The 21,005-nt window shown below is 35.0% G+C and overlaps 1 protein-coding gene across 1 annotated transcript in view; it reads right to left on the reverse strand.

Annotated features, from left to right (window-relative positions):
- The window catches only part of TLL1 (tolloid like 1), a 253,243-nt gene that overhangs the window by 76,315 nt on the left and 155,923 nt on the right, over positions 1–21,005 (reverse strand). Inside the window, exon 10 of the mRNA XM_064273593.1 lies at positions 288–390. Coding sequence (XP_064129663.1) covers positions 288–390 — 103 coding nt within the window. The remainder of the gene's footprint in view (positions 1–287; positions 391–21,005) is intronic.

The raw sequence follows: 21,005 nt of genomic DNA on the forward strand, positions 1-21,005 counted from the left end.
GAGTCACTACAAGCATAACGCATGGCAAAGCTACTCTCAATCATTATGTTCAAATCCAAGTGTCTACATTTTCATTTATTGTTCTGTGGAAAGCTAGTTTAAATCAATTAATCACACAATCTATGTATTTATTTATTTTTTAAGCATTTTTACTATGGTTGAAAAAAGTAAACACAATTTTTGGTCACACGTTTTTAACTCAAAAATGACTCTTGAAAGAATCGATTGTCTTTAGACTGGGAACTCTATATATCTGGAGCCACATAAGAAAGTCAATAATCTCTTACCAAGGAGAGGTGATTTTCTCCAGTACCCATCTCTTACTTCAATGTAGTCATACCAGCACAAACTACTCTTGTACAGGTCCATTGTGGTAAAATTTAAAACAATCTGCCAAACAACACGACACAGAGTAAAAAATGATTATAACAGCACACGGTATTTGTCTCCTTCAGGCAAGCAACCCAGGACTACGCTGAAAATGGATTCACTGGTAAGTCTTTCTTTTTTTTCTATATTAGTATGATCCAACTATTTTTTCTTAATAACAAACACCAAAAAACGACGTCTCTTTCTCATTAGTTATTAACAATACAGAAATATGATATTAATCGTCGAACAAATAAACATCGTAGCCATTAACCTGTGGTTTCTGTAAAGTTAATGTGAACAACTGTGAGTAAAAAAATCTTTATTCAAATAGTTTATTTTTAATTGTGCTCAGATAAATATAACTTAAACTGAGAAAAACTCTGATTTTCCCATGAATGTCTTCTTTTTAATAGTTTATTTCAAAGACGACCAGACATCCGTAATTATGTTAAAAATAACCACCATATGCCATATTCTAAAAACATAATATCATTGTGTATATTGAAATGCTTTAAATACAGCCCTAGAATTAGAATTTATCCATCTAACTGTAATCAAAGGCAGATGCCACTATGCTTCTCTAGATTCAAGAATATATGTTGAAAGATCCTTTAAGTTAGAAGGCCCTGCGCATGCCTCTTCCTTCTGGACTTTGTTTTGGAATTCTGCTGCTTTTTTCTTAAGATAATTCAAGAACAATTCTTGGGAGGGAAAAGAACTTTTTTTTTTTTTTTACTGATGCATAGACTTTACTTAAAAAAATTAACTTTAATTTCTAATTGTTTACTTTTCTCTTTTTTTTTTTATTACAAAGATAAAACCAAACTAACATGAGAAATCACTATGAAGTATAATCTGTTTGGAAAATTATTTTTGTATTCCAAAACACATTCTAACTCTATTTGCTTGAGTTATCAAAGATGCTTAAGGTTCACAGTGAACCTGTTTTTTACTCTAGAAGCTAAAATGGACTTTGGCCAAAAGCAACAAATTTTAAGTATCTGAAACATTTCTACTATAAAACCTACTTTGTAACAGTATCCAAAGGACCCTTTTGTGACAAAGCAAAAAGCTGAATGTAAAAAAACTCTCTCAAGGAGTGACAAAAATAATTTTAAAATATATAATAATCAATCCTAAATCTATATACACTTTTTGTACAGAAAAAAAAAAATCCTACTTTCTTCCTTAAGCACAGTATTTAACTGAAACCAAAAACCAAAAAACCAAGTAATAATTACAGAAAATTAACAACTAGCTTTTCCCAGAATGAAGATACAGTACAACTACAAATATTTTTCATGGCTTCTTAGATCTAGGTATCACAGGAATCATTGATGAAATTAACACCAAAGTAGGTTTTAATTGTTCATATAGATTACTTTTTATTACAGATGTAGAAACTAATCATTTATCTAAATATAATGAAAGTCAGTTGTATCTTTATAGTTGTATCTTTATCTTAATAGTAAGGGTATCACCATTTCACTATTAAATTCAACTATTTCACTTTCTTTAAATGTGTACTTTCTTGATTATAAAGAGATAAAATTTACCAAAGATAACAAAATATAGATTTAAAAAAAAATGTAATACATTAGGTTGTGGTATAATTTGGTATTGTCTAATAGAATTTCTCACTTATTATTGTCTTCTTTACTTGTATTTTATCTGTTCTGTTTCCTTGTCCCCCCACCTCCCTTTGCCTAATTTTGGAAACCCTGGTGGCATAGTGGTTAAGAGCTATGGCTGCTAACCAAAAGCTCAGAAGTTCAAATCTACCAGGTGTCCCTTGGAAACCCTATGGGGCAGTTCTACTCTGTCTTGTAGGGTTGCTATGAGTCAGAATCGACTCGATGGCAATGGGTTTGGTTTGGTTTTGGTTTTGCCTAATTTTATCATTCTAAATATTTTCCAAAAAAAATTTTATAAAAATTTCCAAAATATCTAAGGACAAAGCACTAGCAATTTTTTCCCTTTTCAATAATCCTCAACATTTGCTTATGAAAATGCTTTAGTTTCTTATTTTTTTTTTTTATGAAGTTGCCAACACATTTTCTCTTCCATCTCTGAATATCAATGCAACATTATATTATTCTTAGGATACAATTGGGATATAATTGCTGGCGTTTCCCCTTAACTTTGTGGTTACTTGAAGTCTGCTACAAGTGAAAATGCTACCACTGTCTCATATTAAGTTTCGTTCTGCATTTATATCCTTCCTATATAGCAACCACCAGGATTTCAACTCAATATGATCACGTAAGAATTCACTTACTATAGCAGAAAGAGCAAAACTAAAATACAAACACGATCAACAGGCTCCAAGACTCACTTTGTGGTTTCCTTCTTAGATTTAAAGGGAGATTTTATAATGGAGTGCAAATAGTTTTCACTGCCTTCTTGATGTGGAAAAAAAGTCAGCTAACTTAGAAAGATGCGTGTTTTCAAATTTTATCCAAAGTTAAAACCAATGTGGTTGATAGCTGACAAATAGCAAATATTTGATGTCGTGAAAGACACACACACACATACACAGACACAACATACATAGTTGGAAGAGGGATACCATCAAGCAGAAAGTTTCCTATCTTATTTTTAATCTTCTGTTTTAAATACCAAGCACCGTGGAGGGGCAAACTGGCCTGAGTTTAATATAAAACAGTCTTTTAGAAGCAGAAAATGTAATAAAGACAAGTTTTCTAAAATCAACTCTTAGAGCTCTGAGTAAGAATAAAATTCTTGCCTTTGATGAAATTTTCTAGTAGCATCTATCGTTGAATTAGAAATCAAACACACTTTGAAAATATTTGATGGCCTTATATTTTAAGCTTTTATGTAAAAACGTACCTTTTTGCAAAGAATTTAAAAATGAAAACTACATAATACAGTCATATAAATGTTTAATTTCTGATGGATAGGAAACATATCAATTTGAAATTGATCACAGCATTTTTACTCTTGAAACATGGGATGGATGGGGATGCAGGAGCCATTCTAAAATTTCTTGTAATCTGTTAAGAGTCTTACTTGCTATACAGAAAAGTTAAATTGACATGATTGCTGTTGGGTTTGTGTGGTGCAATGAATTATTTAATATGGCCTTTCTAGCCACAGTCTTTGGGATTCACACACAGTGAGTGGGACTATGAAAATGAGGTATCTGGAACCTTAACAAGGAGGTTGGACAGTTTTGCCATCCTGCTAGGTTTAAAGGAAGACCCTGAGAGAGGAATTGTAACATGTAAAACAGAGAGAGAGTGCTCTGACACTGGAGACGGCAAGAAACAGCAGCAGATAAACAGCAGCAGCAGAACCAGGAGAACCACAGGAGGCTGGCAGGAGACCACAGGAGACTGGTTGGAGATGGCACGGTGGACTTCCCGGCCCACAGGAGAGAAAGCTGCATGCCTTTGGGCAGGAGGGTGCCTCTAGGCATGTGGTAGAATTAGGTTTGCTGACCCACAGAGCTAGAGTTGAGTGTCTTCTGGCCAAGGCTCACCAGTGGAGTGGGGTATCTCTGGGCATTTATTGGCAGAGCTAAGAGAGCTTTGTAACACTTTCTCAAGAAGGGCAGAGACCAGACTGAGGGGCCAAGGGCCAGAGAGAGACTTGCCTATGGGCATGGCTGAGAAGAGTCTGTCCGGATGGAAGAACTGTATCCTGAGCATTCCTGAACTTGAACTGTAACCTGTTAACTTCTCTAATAAACCCCATAATCGTCGAGTATTATCTGTGAATTCTGTGTGGCCACTGAAACGAATTATCAAATCCAGTGGAAAAGCAGAGTGCACCATGGGAGGGACAGATGGTATCACAATTGTTAAAAAGATTGGGGGGTGGAGGCATGTCTGACCTCTGCCTCATAAGAATCAGTCTCGGCTGTTGGTCTTGATTCACCTTCCCCTTGTGAAGTTAGGGGAGGTTAGATGCCATTTTTACAGTTTGATTATTAAAAACCTTGCTTTTAAAGGCTGCAGAGTAAAGAATATTGAAGAAAGAAAGATCAGCAGTTCAAGGCACTGAATGATTGCAAGTCTCCAGAGCCCAGTACAATCAAAGAACTTCATCAGCACAATTAAGATGATATTGACTACATAAACTAATCCCACAGCACCATAAGAAGGCCAATTAGGATAACATTTACACTTTATGGTTCCGAGTATAGAAAAGATATAAACATCATCAATTAGACTGACAGTATTAAAAGCTTCTTTAGAGAGAGATATTAGAATCAGAAACAGCAAGCAAAAAAATATATTATTTAGCTACCAGCCAGAAGTTTGGACAAGCCTAATTAGAACTAAAGTAGATAAGTTTTCTCCTAAAAACTATAACCCATAGCCTAAATCTACCCTACAGCTTGTTTTGTAAATAAAGTTTTATTGGAACACAGCCACACACATTCATTTACCATATTATTTATGGCCATTTTTGCTCTACAGTGGTCGAGTAGTTGTAACAAAGACTGTATGGCCTGCAAAACCAAATATATTTACTAATTGTCCTTTTCACAAAAAGTTGTTGATCCCTGACTTAGGTGATCATTAAGGATTCCTTCAGGCAATGGGTTTGTTTTCTTTTGGTTTTCAGCTCTGAAAATACATCACATTAAAGGTAGAAAAAAGGCATCTTTTACTATGACTTCTATAATTAGAAGTTCTCCTCTTGGGTTCAAGTTTGAACATCTGGGTTTGCAGTTTCTGGTGTTGAATGAATTGTCTAGCCATAAAATTGTAAAACAGAGGTCATTGTACAAGGACTAGTAGAAAAAAACTCAGGTAGTCCTAAAACATTGTTAAAACTCTCATGTATTATTACTTTTATGGTACATATTTAGAAATCCTTCAAAATGTGAACCATGAAGACAAATATAAAACAAGGTAATAATCCAATTTACATGCTGGGAAACAGAAAAAACATAACCTTAACTATTTTATAAAGCTGCACAGTAAAATCAACATGTTAAAGTCAGAGATGACAAGATAAAGGAAAGAATGGACAGTAGGATGTGGCCCTTGGTTCAATTCCTGACTTAGAGGTGACTAGTTGCTGACCTCATGCAGATTCCTGATTAATTCAGAGCAAATTGAAAAAAAGAAAAACAGAAATTGGATTAGGCTACTGAAAGTAATTTTCTGCTTAAAACCTACATGATTATATCTCGATTTAGAAATTTTGCGTTGACATTGCCAACCTTTCACTTAAGCTCTAAATCAATGGAACATTTTTTTAACCCTCTCCTTCCTTCATCTCCACTTCACTCCTATATCTAATCAATTGCCAACTGCTATTAATATGCTTTTGGTTTCCAGTTTCACTCTTCTCCATTCACTCCCTGTTGTTAGCTGCCATTGAGTCAGCCCCAAACTCATGGCGACCGCATGCACAATGGAAAGAAACGCTGTTAGGTCCAGTACCATCCCTATGATTGGTTGTGGATCTAACTGTTGTGGTCTATAAGGTTTTCATTCACTCATTTTTGGAAGTAGATTGCCAAGACTTTCTCCCTAGTCTGTCTTAGTCTGGAAACTCTGCCGCAGTCTACTCACCTTTATAGGAACATACACTCCACTGCAGAAAGATGAGTAGTGGCTAAGCATGAGGTGCACTGGCCAGGAACCAAACACAGGTCTCCCACATGGAAGGTGACAATTCTACCACTGAACCACCAATGCCTCATATTCACTCCCTACAGCCACTTTAATCCCAGTAAAACCCAGCGCTCTTCATGCCATTGACAGTTTCACACCCAACTAAATTTTCTATATCCGAGCATCGAAGACTGGGGTCGTAATCCATCTTGCTGCCTCATCTTTTACTATCTCAAACACATAAACTTTTTTTGTCCACTAATCTGAGACTTCTTGCCGCTGTGCCCTGGCAGAGCACTCCATTTTGAGTTTCCATGTCTTTACTTGAAGTGTACGTAATTCTACCTGGGATTCTACTTCCCCTTTCTCTGTTCTTTGAAATTCTCCACATCTCTCAACATTTATATCAAATACTACCATCTCTTCATTCACTCCTGGGTCTCCCAGGGTCTGAAAGCTCCTGCACCTCTGTAAATCCATGACAAATTGTATCCTTGCTTTCTTCAGTTATTTTTCAGAGCTTGGCATTGTATCACTGGGCCTTCTCCTTGCTATAAGTTTATAAGTTTCTTAATAGCAAGGCTTTCTTTAACACATCAGGAGATACATGTATTTTAATTGAATCATGTATTTACCCATAATAATTTCTAGATTTATGTGGTGTCTTTGGCATTATAAATGATATATTGATCCCATATGTGTAAGCCATAAATGAGTGTTTAAAAATAAATTTTGCAAAAAAAAAAAGAAGTTAAAGGTTAGCTTTTGAATGGGTTATATAGAAAAGAGAAAATATTAACCTCATTCAAGGCATAAATAACCTGCCCTTGTTCAAAGGTCAATCAATTCTAAGGGATGGAAGAATCAATATTGTGTGCTTCTACCAGTTCAATACAACTCCATTCTCAGTTGCACATTTTGGACTGTTATCAGCATGATCTGTGAAAAATCAAGAAACAGCCTTAGATTGAACAGGAACCTGTCTTTTCCTTGAGTAGTTCAAACCTAGGCAGACACACATGTGAATTGACAATCCTATTTTTCAAAGACTATATTTTTGCTACACAAAATAACATTTGCTTATTGTAGAAAATACAGAAAAGAATAAAGAAGAAATAAAACATATTGTAATACCACTAGGTAGAAGTAAACACCGTTTTGGGGTATAGTCTTTCATAATTTTTCTCCAGTCTAATGTATGTAATTTAAAAATTATAATATTTTCCTGTCTATGACTTTTAATCTGCTTTCCAAATCTCACAATATACTGTCAAATTTTTATTATCTTAATGCTTTAGTTTTCAAATGTATTTTGTTTCCATTTGTCATTATTATAAATAACCACATCTTTGGATGCATCTCAGATAATTGCCCTAGGAAAAAATTTGTGTAAAATAGAAGGCACGATATAAAGGATGTGATACAGATAACCAAATGTCATTCAGAAAGATTATTTCTATTTCTACTTCCATGAACTCTAAACTTCCATGATCACTTGATAGCATTCTAATTCACCTCTGCCAATTTGATAGGTAAACCACAGTAAAACCTGTGAAAGCCAGATATTGTGTAGGGAGGAAACCTCTCAGAGAAGGAAAACTTAAGACTGCACTCTGTGAAAAGCAGACAACTCATGAGACTCAGAAAAACAAGACAGTCTGGTCAAGTTCTGGCTCTCACAGTTTTCATCATTGTTGCTTCAAATAACATTTCTTCCATAACAAGTTAGAGCACACATAACTTCACATTTTGATTAGATATCTATTTGCACTGGTACTTCAGTGAATTTTGTTTTGTTAATCTTTTTTTTTTTTAACTATGGTGCTTATGTTTTTCTTATTTGTTTATAAGAGCTCTTTATATATTAAGCACACCAATCTTCTCTCATCCTATATGTTGTAATTTTCCTCATATTGATTTTTATTTGTTTTTTGTATTTTTAAAAAGATTTAGTTTTATGTAAATAATTCTAATAAACTGCTACAAGCAGTCCTGGGATTATGAACAACTGATTTATGTTCAACCCATGGTTACAAACCAACCCCAGTAAAGCCTGTTATGTTAAAGATTCAAGGTTCACACAACAGTTCATAATAACAAATTGGTGCTGTTTGGGACAGGCATCAAAACATTATTATTACTGTATTATTATGTTAAAGATATTATAGTGTATCTGGAAGTGTTTCTTTAATGTTTTCTATGCATAGAAAGGTACACTATATACTATACATTAAGACAAATATTTGACTAACTGACGTTAGATACAAATCATACCTAATTGTTCTGACTTACGTACAAATTCTACTTAAAGATAGACAGGAATGGAACTTGTTTGCAATCCAGGGACTGCTTGTACTTTACAATTTCTTATTTTTAGTTCATGTGCCCAGTAAGTCTTTCCAAGAGTAAAAATATATACATATTTATGCATATATTTCCCTCAGAAAAATATGTAGTATGATGTCAGATTCATTTTTTTTTTTTCACAGATACTTAAAACCTGTTTTGGTATTATTTTTTTTTTAATTCTGTTTTCTAATTTATTTGAAATTATCTTTATATGCAAATATAAGAAATGATTCTGGCCTTTTTATTTGTTCCATTAATCCATGCTCTGTTTTACATTACCACATAATTTAAATTACTGAAGCTTCATAATGCTTTCCCACTTAATGTCTTATAGTGTGTTCCACTCCCTATCATTAATATTATTTTCAAAATTGACTTTGCTTTTCCAATCCTTTTATTTTTTACATAAACTCTAGAAAAAATTTGCTGTGTGTACAAAACAAATTATGTTGTGAATTTATTTCAAATTATAACTATACATTAATTTGGGAAAAACTGACAATTTATAATATTATATTTTTACGTCTTGTTATATGTTTATTCCAGTACCACAATAAAATCTTTAGTTTTCCAAACTATATTATACTTTAAAATATTTGTTTTTATTTGATCATCTCTAGTTCTTTATATTGTTTTCAGTTGATACTACTGAATTTTTGAGGAGGACACATGTCATCTGTGAGTAAAGAAATTTAATAATTAGCTCTGTCAAAAGTAAGCTGGGTGATGTTGGGCAGATATCTCGATCCTTTCTAAGGTCCAATTTTTTCATATATAAATGGAGATAATGTGTCATTCCTACACTCAATGGTGTGTTGACTGGATTAGAGAAATTTAGTACAGTATCTGATGTAGTGTAAACACTTCATAAATATTAGTTTCTTCTATTTACTGACTTGGAAAAAGAAATATTATTCTAGTCTTAATTCACTGGATTACTTTTTTTTAATTAAATATGCATATTCAATTCTAGTATTTCCATCACTTATGAAAATTTTGAGATTTTTTTATTTTGGCAGATTTTTGACAAAATATTTGACAAATTAACAGATTGTCTAATGTTAGGCTACTCTCATTACTAAAATCAAAACAACTTGGAATTGCTATGTTATTTACAAATTATACTGCTTGATTTGATTTGATTATATTATATTTATATAGATCCACCTGTTTATATACACATGGAAAGTTGTTTTGTAGTTCTAGTGTTTGTGTTATACAAGGCCTATTAGAATCATACTAATTTTGTAAAATAAATGAAGGAGCTTAATATAGTCTTATATGCATTTAAAATACATTTTATTACTTGGGAAGCATCTGAGATGTCAGAATTTGGGAAAATTGAGAAATCACCTATAAGTAGTGTCATTTTATAAAGTAATTGTCAACTTATTTTATATGATTATTAATTTACTAAATATTTAGTGCTCATTGAATCAGCTTTGATAACTTTTATTTCCAGGATTATACTTTAAGAAATACTTCAAATGAAAGCATCAGTACAAATTTTGCGTTTCAATAAAGTTGACTATTAAGGCCAACTACATCCAATGAAACTATATTTCTATTTTTTTTTTTCTAGTGTAAAAAGAAAAGCTCATTTCAACAGACGAAACATCAACAAAAGGTGTTCTTTAAAAAAAAGAAATCTAAATCATAAACCCCCACATGTCTGTCAGTCTGTTCTACTACAGTAGCTTGGGTGTTGCTGTGATGCTGGAAGTTATGCCTCTAGTATTTCAAATACCAGCAGTGTCACCCATGGTGGATAGGTTTCAGCTGAGCTCCCAGACTAGGACAGTCTAGGAAGAAGGACCTATTGGTCTACTTCTGAAAAAATTCAGCCAGTGTAAACATTATGAATAGCAGCGGAACATCATCTAATATAGTGCCAGAAGATGAGCCCCTCAGTTTGGAAGGCACTCAAAAGACAACTGGGGAAGAGTTGCCTCCTCAAAGTAGAGTCCACCTTAATGTCATGGATGGAGTCTAGTTTACAGGAGTCTAGTTTACAGGGCCTTGATTTGCTAATGTAGCACAATTTAAACTGAGAAGAAAGAGTTGCAAATACCCACTGATAATAAGAATGTACTAAGTATGAATCTAGAAAAATTGGAAATCATCAAAAATGAAAAGGAATACATGAACATTGATATCTTAGGTATTACTGAGCTGAAATGGACTGGTTGGTCATTTTGAATCAGACAATCACATGGTCTATTATACTAGGAATGATAAACTGAAGAGTAATTGCATTGCATTCATCATCAAAAAGAACATTTCAAGAGCTATCCTGAAGTACAATGCTGTCAGTGATAGGATAACATCCATCAGCACACAAGGATGACCAGCTAACACGACTAGTCTTCAAACTCACACACCAAACACTAAAATTGAAGATTCTTACCAACTTCTGCAGTCTGAAATTGATCAAAGATGCATTCAAGATGCACTGATAATAAATGGTAATTGAAATGTGAAAGTTGGAAATAAAGAAGATGGAACAGTGGTTGGAAAATATAGTCTTGGTGATAGAAACGATGCCAAAGATCACATGATAGAATTTCAGAATACCAATGACTTCACTGCAGATACCTTTTTTCAACAACTTAAATGGCAACTCTACACATGGACCACACCAAATGGAATCCACAGGAATCAAATCAACTACATCTGTGGAAAGAGACCGGGGAAAAGCTCAATATCATCAGTCAGAAGAAGACCAGGGGCCGACGGTAGAACAAACCATGAATTCTTCATAAGCAAGTAAAAGGTGAAGCTGAAGAAAATTACAGCAAGTCCACAAGAGCCAAAACAGGACCTTGAGTATATTCCACCTGAATTTAGAGACATCTCAAGAACAGCATTATGCATTCAACACTAATGACTGAAGGCCAGATGAGTTGTGGGATGACATCAAGGACATCCCACTTGAAGAAAACAAGAGATCATTGAAAACACAGGGAAAAAAGAAAAGACCAAATTGGATGTCAGGAGAGACTCTGAAACTTGCTGTTGAACATAAAATAGCTGAAGCAAAGAAAGAAATGATGAAGTAAGAGAGATGAACAGAAGATTTTAAGGAGTGGCTCAAGAAGACAAAGTATTATAACGAAACATGCAAATACCTGGATTTGGAAAACCAAAAGGGAAGAACATTTCTCATGCTGAAAGGACTGAAGAAAAAATTCAAGCCTCCAGTTGCAATATTGAAAGATTCTATGGGAAAAATATTAAACAACATGGACAGCATCAAAAGAAGACAGAAAGAATACACAAAGTCAATGTGCCAAAAAGAACTGGTCAACATTTAACCATTTAAGGAGGGCACATATGATCCAGAACCGAGGGTACTGAAGGAAGAAGTCCAAGCTGCACTGAAGGCCTTGGTGAAAAATAGGGCTCCAGGAATTGACAGAATACCAATTGAGATGATTCAAAAAACAGATGCAGTTCTGGAAGTGCTCACTCACCTGTGCCAAGAAATTTGGAAGACAGCTACCTGATGAACCCCTTGGAAGGGATTCATATTTGTGCACATTTCAAAGAAAGGTGACCAAAAGAATGCTGAAATTATCCAACAATATCATTAATATCACCTGCAAGTAAAATCTGGCTAAAGATCATTCAAAAGTGGCTGCAGCAGGATATCGAAAAGGAACTGCCAGAAATTTAAGCCAGATTCAGAAGAGGACCTGGAACAAGGGATATCATTGATGATGTCAGATGGATCTTGGCTGAAAGCACAGAATACCACAAAGATGTGACCTGTGTTTTATTGACTATCCAAAGGCATTCAATTGTGTGTTATTGTTGTTAGGTGCCCTCGAGTCAGTTCCGACTCATAGCAACCCCACTGCCCAGTCCTGCGCCATCCTTTCAATCGTTATTATGCTTGAGCTCTTTGTTGCAGCCACTGTGTCAATCCACCTTGTTGAGGGTCTTCCTCTGTTTCGCTGACACTGTACTCTGCCAAGCATGATGTCCTTCTCCAGGGACTGATCCCTCCTGACAACATGTCCAAACTAGGTAAGACGCCATCCTTGCCTCTAAGGAGCATTCTGGTTGTATTTCTAAGACAGATTTGTTCATTCTTTTGGCAGTCCATGATATATATTCAATATTCTTCGCCACCACCACAATTCAAAGGTGTCAACTCTTCTTCGGTCTTCCTTATTCATTGTCCAGCTTTCACATGCATATGATGCGACTGAAAATACCATGGCTTTGGTCAGGAGCACCTTAGTCTTCAGGGTGACATCTTTGCTCTTCAACACTTTGAAGAGGTCCTTTGCAGCAGATTTACCCAATGCAATAAGTCTTTTGATTTCTTGACTGCTGCTTCTATGGCTGTTGATTGTGGATCCAAGTAAAATAAAATCCTTGACAACTTCAATCTTTTCTCCGTTTATCATGATGTTGCTCATTGGTCCAGTTGTGAGGATTTTTGTTTTCTTTATCTTGAGGTGTAATCCATACTGAAGGCTGTGGTCTTTGATCTTCATTAGTAAGTGCTTCAAGTCCTCTTCACTTTCAGTAAGCAAGGTTGTGTCATCTGCATAACTCAGGTTATTAATGAGTCTTCCTCCAATCCTGATGCCCCGTTCTTCTTCATATAGTCCAGCTTCTCGGATTATTTGTTCAGCATACAGATTAAATAGGTATGGTGAAAGAATACAACTCTGACGCACACCTTTCCTGACTTTAAACCAATCAGTATCCCCTTGTTCTGTCTGAACAACTGCCTCTTGATCTATGTAACGGTTCCTCATGAGCATTCTTCACAATGTTATCCATAATTTGTTATGATCCACAGAGTCGAATACTTTTGCATAGCCAACAAAACACAGGTAAACATCCTTCTGGTATTCTCTGATTTCAGCCAGGATCCATCTGACATCAGCAATGATATCCATGGTTCCACGTCCTCTTCTGAAACTGGCCTGAATTTCTGGCAGTTCCCTGTCGATAAACTGCTGCAGCCGTTTTGAATGATCTTCAGCAAAATTTTGCTTGCATGTGATATTAATGATATTGTTCTAAAATTTCCACACTCGGTTGGATTACCTTTCTTGGGAATAGTCATAAATATGGATCTCTTCCAGTCAGTCGGCCAGGAAGCTGTCTTCCATAATTCTTGGCATAGACAAGTGAGCAACTTCAGGCCTGCATCTGTTTGTTGAAACATCTCAGTTGATATTCCATCAATTCCTGGAGCCTTGTTTTTTGCCAATGCCTTCAGAGCAGCTTGGACTTCTTCCTTCAGTACTATCAGTTCCTGATCATATGCCACCTCTTGAAATGGTTGAATATCGACCAATTCTTTTTGGTATAATGACTCTGTGTATTCCTTCCATCTTCTTTTGATGTTTCCTGCATCGTTTAATAATTTCCCCATGGAATCCTTCACTATTGCAACTCGAGGCTTGAATTTTTTCTTCAGTTCTTTCAGCTTGAGAAACGCCAAGCACGTTCTTCCCTTTTGGTTTTCCATCTCCAGCTCTTATGCACATGTCATTATAATACTTTATTTTGTCTTCTTGAGAGGCCCTTTGAAATTTTCTGTTCAGTTCTTTTACTTCATCAATTCTTCCTTTTCCTTTAGCTTCTCGAAGCTCAAGAGCAAGTTTCAGAGTCTCCTCTGACATCCATCTTGGTCTTTTCTTTCTTTCCTGTCTTTTCAATGACCTCTTGTTTTCTTCATGGATGATGTCATTCCACAACTCGTCTGGTCTTTGGTCACTAGTGTTCAATGCATCAAATCTATTCTTCAGGTGGTCGCTCTAAATTCTGGTGGGATATACTCAAGTTGGTATGTTGGCTCTCATGGACTTGCTCTGATTTTCTTCAGTTTCAGCTTGAACTTGCATATGAGCAAATGATGGTCTGCTCCACAGTCGGCCCCTGGCCTTGTTCTGATGGATGATATTGAGCTTTTCCATCATCTCTTTCCACAGATATAGTCAATTTGATTTCTGTGTGTTCCATCTGGTGAGGTCCATGTGTATAAAAAAAATATTAGTCGCTGTTTATGTTGGTGAAAGAAGGTATTTGCAATGAAGAAGTCGTTGGTCTTGCAAAATTCTATCATTCGATCTCCGGCATTGTTTCTATCACTAAGGTCATATTTTCCAACTACTGATCCTTCTTCTTTGTTTCCAACTTTTGCATTCCAATCGCCAGTAGTTATCAATGCCTCTTGATTGCATGTTTGATCAATTTCAGACTGCAGCAGCTGATAAAATTCTTCTATTTCTTCATCTTTGGCCCTAGTGGTTGGTGCGTAAATTTGAATAATAATCTTATTAACTGATCTTCCTTGTAGTCGTATGGATATTATCCCATCACTGACAGCGTTGTACTTAGGGATAGATCTTAAAACGTTCTTTTTGACGATGAATGCAACACCATTCCTCTTCGAGTTGTCATTCCCATCATGGTAGACTATATGATTGTCTGATTCAAAATGGCCAATACCAGTCCATTTCAGCTCACTAATGCCTAGGATATCAATGTTTATGTGTTCCATTTCATTTTTGATGATTTCCAATTTTCCTAGATTCATACTTCGTACATTCCAGGTTCCAATTATTAATGGATGTTTGCAGCTGTTTCTTCTCATTTTGAGTTATGTCACATCAGCAAATGAAGGTCCCAAAAGCTTTACTCCATCCACGTCACTAGGGTCAACTCTACTTTGAGAAGGCAGCTCTTCCTCAGTCAACTTTTGAGTGTCTTCCAACCTGGGGGGCTCATCTTCCAGCACTATATCAGACAATGTTCCGCTGCTATTCATGAAGTTCTCACTGGCTAATGCTTTTCAGAAGTAGACTGCCGGGTCCTTCTTCCTTAGTCTGTCTTAGTCTGGAAGCTCAGCTGAAACCTGTCCTCCATGGGTGACCCTGCTGGTATCTGAATACCGGTGGCATAGCTTCCAGCATCACAGCAACACACAAGCCCCCACAGTACGACAAACTGACAGACACGTGGGGGATTCGACTGCATGGATCATAACAAATTATGGATAACACTGCACAGAAAGGGAATTTCCGAACACTTAATTTTCCTCATGCGGAACCTGTACATAGACTATGAGGTAGTAGTTACAACAGAACAAGGGGATACTACGTGGTTTAAAATCCGGAATGGCGTGAGTCAGTGTTGTATTTTTTCACCATACTTATCCAAACTCTATGCTGAGTAAGTAATCCAAGAAGCTGGACTATATGAAGAAGAACGTGGCACCAGGATTGGAGGCTGACCCTCTAACAACCTGCATTATGCAGATGACAAAAGCTCACTTACTGAAAGCCAAGAGGACTTGAAGTACTTACTGATGAAGATTAAAGACTACAGCCTTCAGTATAGATTACAACTCAACCTAAAGAAAATAAAAATCCTCAAAACTGGACCAATAAGCATCATCGGATAAAAGGAGAAAATTTGAAGTTGTCAAGGATCTCATTTTACTTGGATCCACAATCAACAGCCATGGAAGCAGCAGTCAAGAAATCAAAAGACACATTGCTTTGGGCGAATCTGCTTCAAAAGATCTCTTTAATGTGTTAAAAAGTAAAGACATCACTTTAAGGACGATGGCCTGCCTGCCCCAAATCCTGGTGTTTTCAATTGCCTCTTACATATGTGAAAGCTGGACGGAAGAATTGATACCTTTGAATTATGGTGTTAGAGGAGAACACTGAATATACCATGGACTGCCAGAAGAACAAACAAAGCTGTCTTGGAAGAAATACAGCCAGAATGTTCTTTAGAAGAAAGGATGAGGAGACTTCATCTAATATACTTTGGATATGTTATCAGGAGGAGCCAGTCTCTGGACAAGGTCATCACACATGGTAAAACAGAGGCTCAACAAAAAAGAGGAAGACCCTCAATGAGATGGATTGATGCAGTGGCTGCAACAATGGGCTCAGGTATAACAAGGATTGTAAAGATGGTGCAGGATTGGACAGTATTTCATTCGGTTGTACATAGTGTTGCTATGAGTCAGAACAAACTCAATGGCACCTAACAACAACAACAAAGCATAAACTATAGGCTGAACCAAAATGAGCCAGGATGGAAGTCTGAGATAAAAGAAATGTTAAATTAAAAAAAAAAGGTAAATATTTGAAACGAATATGAACTGCAATAATCAATAATAGAGTGTCTGTGGAGGAAAAGCAGGATTTAACAAAAATAGTATAAAATAATAGCATATACAATGAAGGAATTCATCTGAATTAAAACATCCTAGGATTCTTGTAAGATTTAGGAAGAGAATATAGATACTAATTAAATATGATTTTATTAAGAAAGGAAAAAAAAAAACAAACTCATTGCTGTCGAATTGATTCCGACTCATAGAAGGCTGTTATAAACAGTGTGCCAAATAAAAGAATATACATTTAAAATTTTGAACAAATAGTGAAAAAAAAATAATATGAGGCAAACAAAAGTGTTATTCAATATATAGAAAGTCAAAAAAAGAAAACAAAAAAAGTAGAACATACAAAAAACAAATAAAATACATCAATAATAATAATAAATGTAACCGAATAAACACTCTTAAAAACCAAAAATCCAAACCCATTGCCTTCAAGTCAGTTCTGACTCATAGCAATCATATAGGGCAGAGCAAATTGCCCCATAGGGTTTCCAGGAATCAACTGGTAGATCTGAACTGCCAACCTTTTGGCTAGCAGCTGAGGTCTTAACCATTGAGCCACCAAGGCTCCAATTAAATCCACCACTGTTTATTAAATGAACTTTCCATCAAGGATTAAATAAAAAAATACAACCAAATTGTATGTGGTCTAAAAGGGACACAACTGGAACAGGGATCACAGAAAGAATGTCTAAAGTTGGACAAGCCTATATCAAGCATAAATATTAATCAAAAGAAAGTTGGTATACCTTTTCACCTAAACCATAACTAGAGATAAAGTAGTTCACTATATAAGGATAAAATTTAATTCATCAGGAAAATATAATATTCTAAATATATATGTATATAATAATATAGCAAGAACATTTATAAATCGAAAACAGGCAAAACCTTAAAGGGCAATTGATAAAGTACCAAATAGTGACAAATGTTCACATACCTTTTTCACCATTTGATAGATGAAACAGACAAGAACCATCATATACAGACTATATAACTAAACTAAAAAGATTGCTGCATATAGAGAGAACTTTGAGCTAAACATTGCACAAAACACATTTTAAAGCAAAGATTAATTTTTATGCATATTGGCCATGTCAATTTTTTTTTTAAGTCATATTGCTAGCCTCAAGATATTTCAAAGACCTATATCTTGTAGAGCACATTCTTTGACTGAAAAGTGAATAAATAGAAGCATAATGAGAAAAACCACCATATGTTTTCAAAAAAGAACTAAACCCATGAGAAAAGCACCATGGGTTATGAAGCAATAATAAAGAAGAAGATAATTGGAATTGAAAAACAACAAAAATACTATATATCAAACTGGGAGAATTCAGCTAAATAGTTCTTAGCAGGAAATTTATAGTCTTAAATGTTTGTATTGGAAAAGACACTAGAAATTAATGAGGTAAATTTCCAACTTAAGAATTACAAAATAACAGCAGAATGAGCCCAAATACTCAAAGGAAGAAAATAATAAAAACACTAACAAAGTTTGAAAATGAGTTAACATTGTTCATTGGCCCTTTATGTGCTAATTATTATTAATAACAATAAGAAAAATAATAGACTTAAAGATGATAAAATATCTTTTCCTATTTGCAACATTTTGGAAAATACAGCTGTATTGGTAATCACAAATATAAGAAAAGTGAATCAACTTTATTTTGAAAGAGAAGTAGGGCTAATAAAAATGTTAATTGAAAGGATATTCTAATTGGATAGGAGGAATTTCTTTTTTTTTTCAGATTTCCTCTTGCTATTGTGAGATGATATAATTTGATTGATTAATCTTGTTCCCAAACTTTTCATATTCTGTAAGGTTTTCTTTTTATAAAACCATGTGTTGTTTTAAAACTTGCTCTCAAACATTATTATCTTTCAGTTTTCTCTTTAGTGCCTTTTTAAAACTGATATTCAGAATATATTTTTGACTGCTTATTAAAAGAACCTAAACATAAATTAATCAACACTTATAATCACATTACAACAGAGAGCTATATTTCTTAAATTAAAAATAGCTATATGCCCCTGCAAAATGGCAATGAAAAACAAAACAAAACAAGAAATGCTGGTGAGGTTGAGGAGGGATTGGAAGTCTTCTACATTGTTGATGGAATTCTAAAACGGTGCGACCACTATGGAAAACAGTTTGGCACTTACTCAAAAAGCTAGAAATAGAAATACCTTATGATCCAGCAATCCCATTCCTAGGTATATATCCTAGAGATATAAGAGCAGTGGCACCAGTAGATACATGCACACCCATGTTCATTGCAGCATTATTCACAATAGCAAAAAGATGGAAACAACCTAAGTGCCCATTAAGGGATGAATGGATAAACAAATCGTGGTACATACACACAGAGGAATACTACACAACTATAAAGAATAATGAGAAGTCTGAGAGACATCTTATAATATGGATGAATCCGGAGGACATTATGCTGCATGAAATAAGTCAATCACAAAAAGACAAATATTGTATGATCCCAGATATATACATGGAAAGCAAAGGTGGGAGGGGTGGGGAGGAGAGATCACATTCTAGGTATGATACACCTGTTATTTTTGGTGATGGGAAAGGCAATCCCAAATATGGGTGAAGTCAGCACCACCTGTCCAAGGTAAATAAAGACACTAAGACGTATACAAGAAAAAGGGACAATTTCAGTAAATGCCATAACGCATATAATTTTGCAACAACAGTATAAACAACCAAAAACATGTGTGTGGTTACTTAGATATGGATGCATATAAGTATATAGGAAGGCATATTCGAATGTACAGGTATATCCATAGGCATATGTATATATTACATGAGTTTACACTGCATATATATTCACATATATAACAAACCACATAGCAGGCACAATTATGGAGGATTCCTAGACAAATCCAAACAACTCCTGGGATTGGTTTACTGGCTTAAAGGGCTTGGAACCAAAGTCTTGGGGGACGACTTAGTCAACTGGCATAGCATACTTCACGAAGTTATTGTTCTACATCTTATTTTGGTGAGAAGCATCTGGGGTCTTATAAAGCTTTCGGGCCGCCATCTAGGATACAAATATGGGTCTCTACTTGTATGGAGCAAAAGAGAATGAAGGAAATCAAAGGCTCGAAGAAGAAACCAGTACAGAGGACTAAGAGCCCACGCGAACCACAGCTTCTTCTAACGTGAGACTAGAAGAACTAGATTGTGCCGTTAGCACTACTGACCGTTCGAACTGGGAACCAAAAGAAGGTCCCAAATAGTATGGGAGAAAAATGTCGAACAAAACTTGAATTCTTAGAAAAGGCCCACCCTACTGTACTGATAGAGACTAGAGGAACACCTAAGACTATCTTCCTAAGACACCCTTTGACCTTGGAAATGAAGATATTTCTGCAAGTCACCTTTCAGCCAAATAATAGACTGGCTTATAAAACAAACAATATCACCCGTGTATAATTGTGCTCCCTTAAACAATTAGCTATATGAGACCAAATGGTCAAACATTTACCCAAAAGCAAAGACAAAAAGACACGAGGGGAAGAGAGCGAGATCAATGGAAACAGAATGGGAATAATGAGAATGCTGACACACTGTGAAAGTTACAACTAGTGGCACAGAACAATTTGTATAAAAATTGTTAAAGGGGAACCTAAGCTGCCGTGTAAACTTTCACCTAACAACACAATACGATATTATTTAAAAAAAAAATTCTACTTACTAAAAGAAAAAAATAAGAATAGCTATATGAAGAATTACCTATTACTGTGCTTGGTGGTGGTATTTGTAATAATTATTTATGCTATACAATGTTTCATTCAAAAAATTTCACTATAACTATTTTAACACCCAGGATACCTCCAGACCCAAAAAATCTCTTAGTGACATTCAATTATTAGGGGTATAAGATATTCTTTAACTGCAGCTGCAATTCCACCAAAGATAATGAATGTATTTGACCCATTCCAGGTGGATTAAAGAGTTAAAGGTGTAAGACAAAAACAATGTAATAAATAGGAGAAAATAAAGATTAATATTGATATAATCTTGAGTTGAAAATGTCTGAGGTTAGCATTCAAGAAAAAAAATTCACAATTAATAGATTCATTGATGTTAGTTCTTAATAATGTTAAATTCTATAATCAATCAAAGTAAATCTGATAAAGGGAATTTGGTGACTTTTCAGCTCTTATATGATTTATTCCTTTTTTTTTTTTTTTTTGCCTTAATATGCTGGCTAGGACTTTCATCAAATTGTGGTGATAAGAGATATCTTTATTTTTTTTCCCTATCTCACAGAAAATATTTGTAGAATTTCCCCAATAACAACGGAGTTTGGTGTAATTTTTTGATGATTTCCTTTCTTAGGTTAAGGAAGTATTTTTCTATTTCTAGTTTGCTAAGGCTTTTGGTATTCTTAAATCATAGATTTTTTTTTTTCTTGATTTAATGGAGACATTCAACTAATCTGTTAGTATGGCAAATTATATTAATTAATTTTCTAATTGTAGCTAGTCCTGCATCC

This window comes from Loxodonta africana, chromosome 21 (assembly GCF_030014295.1).
Source record: "Loxodonta africana isolate mLoxAfr1 chromosome 21, mLoxAfr1.hap2, whole genome shotgun sequence".
In the NCBI taxonomy this organism is placed as follows: Eukaryota; Metazoa; Chordata; class Mammalia; order Proboscidea; family Elephantidae; genus Loxodonta; species Loxodonta africana.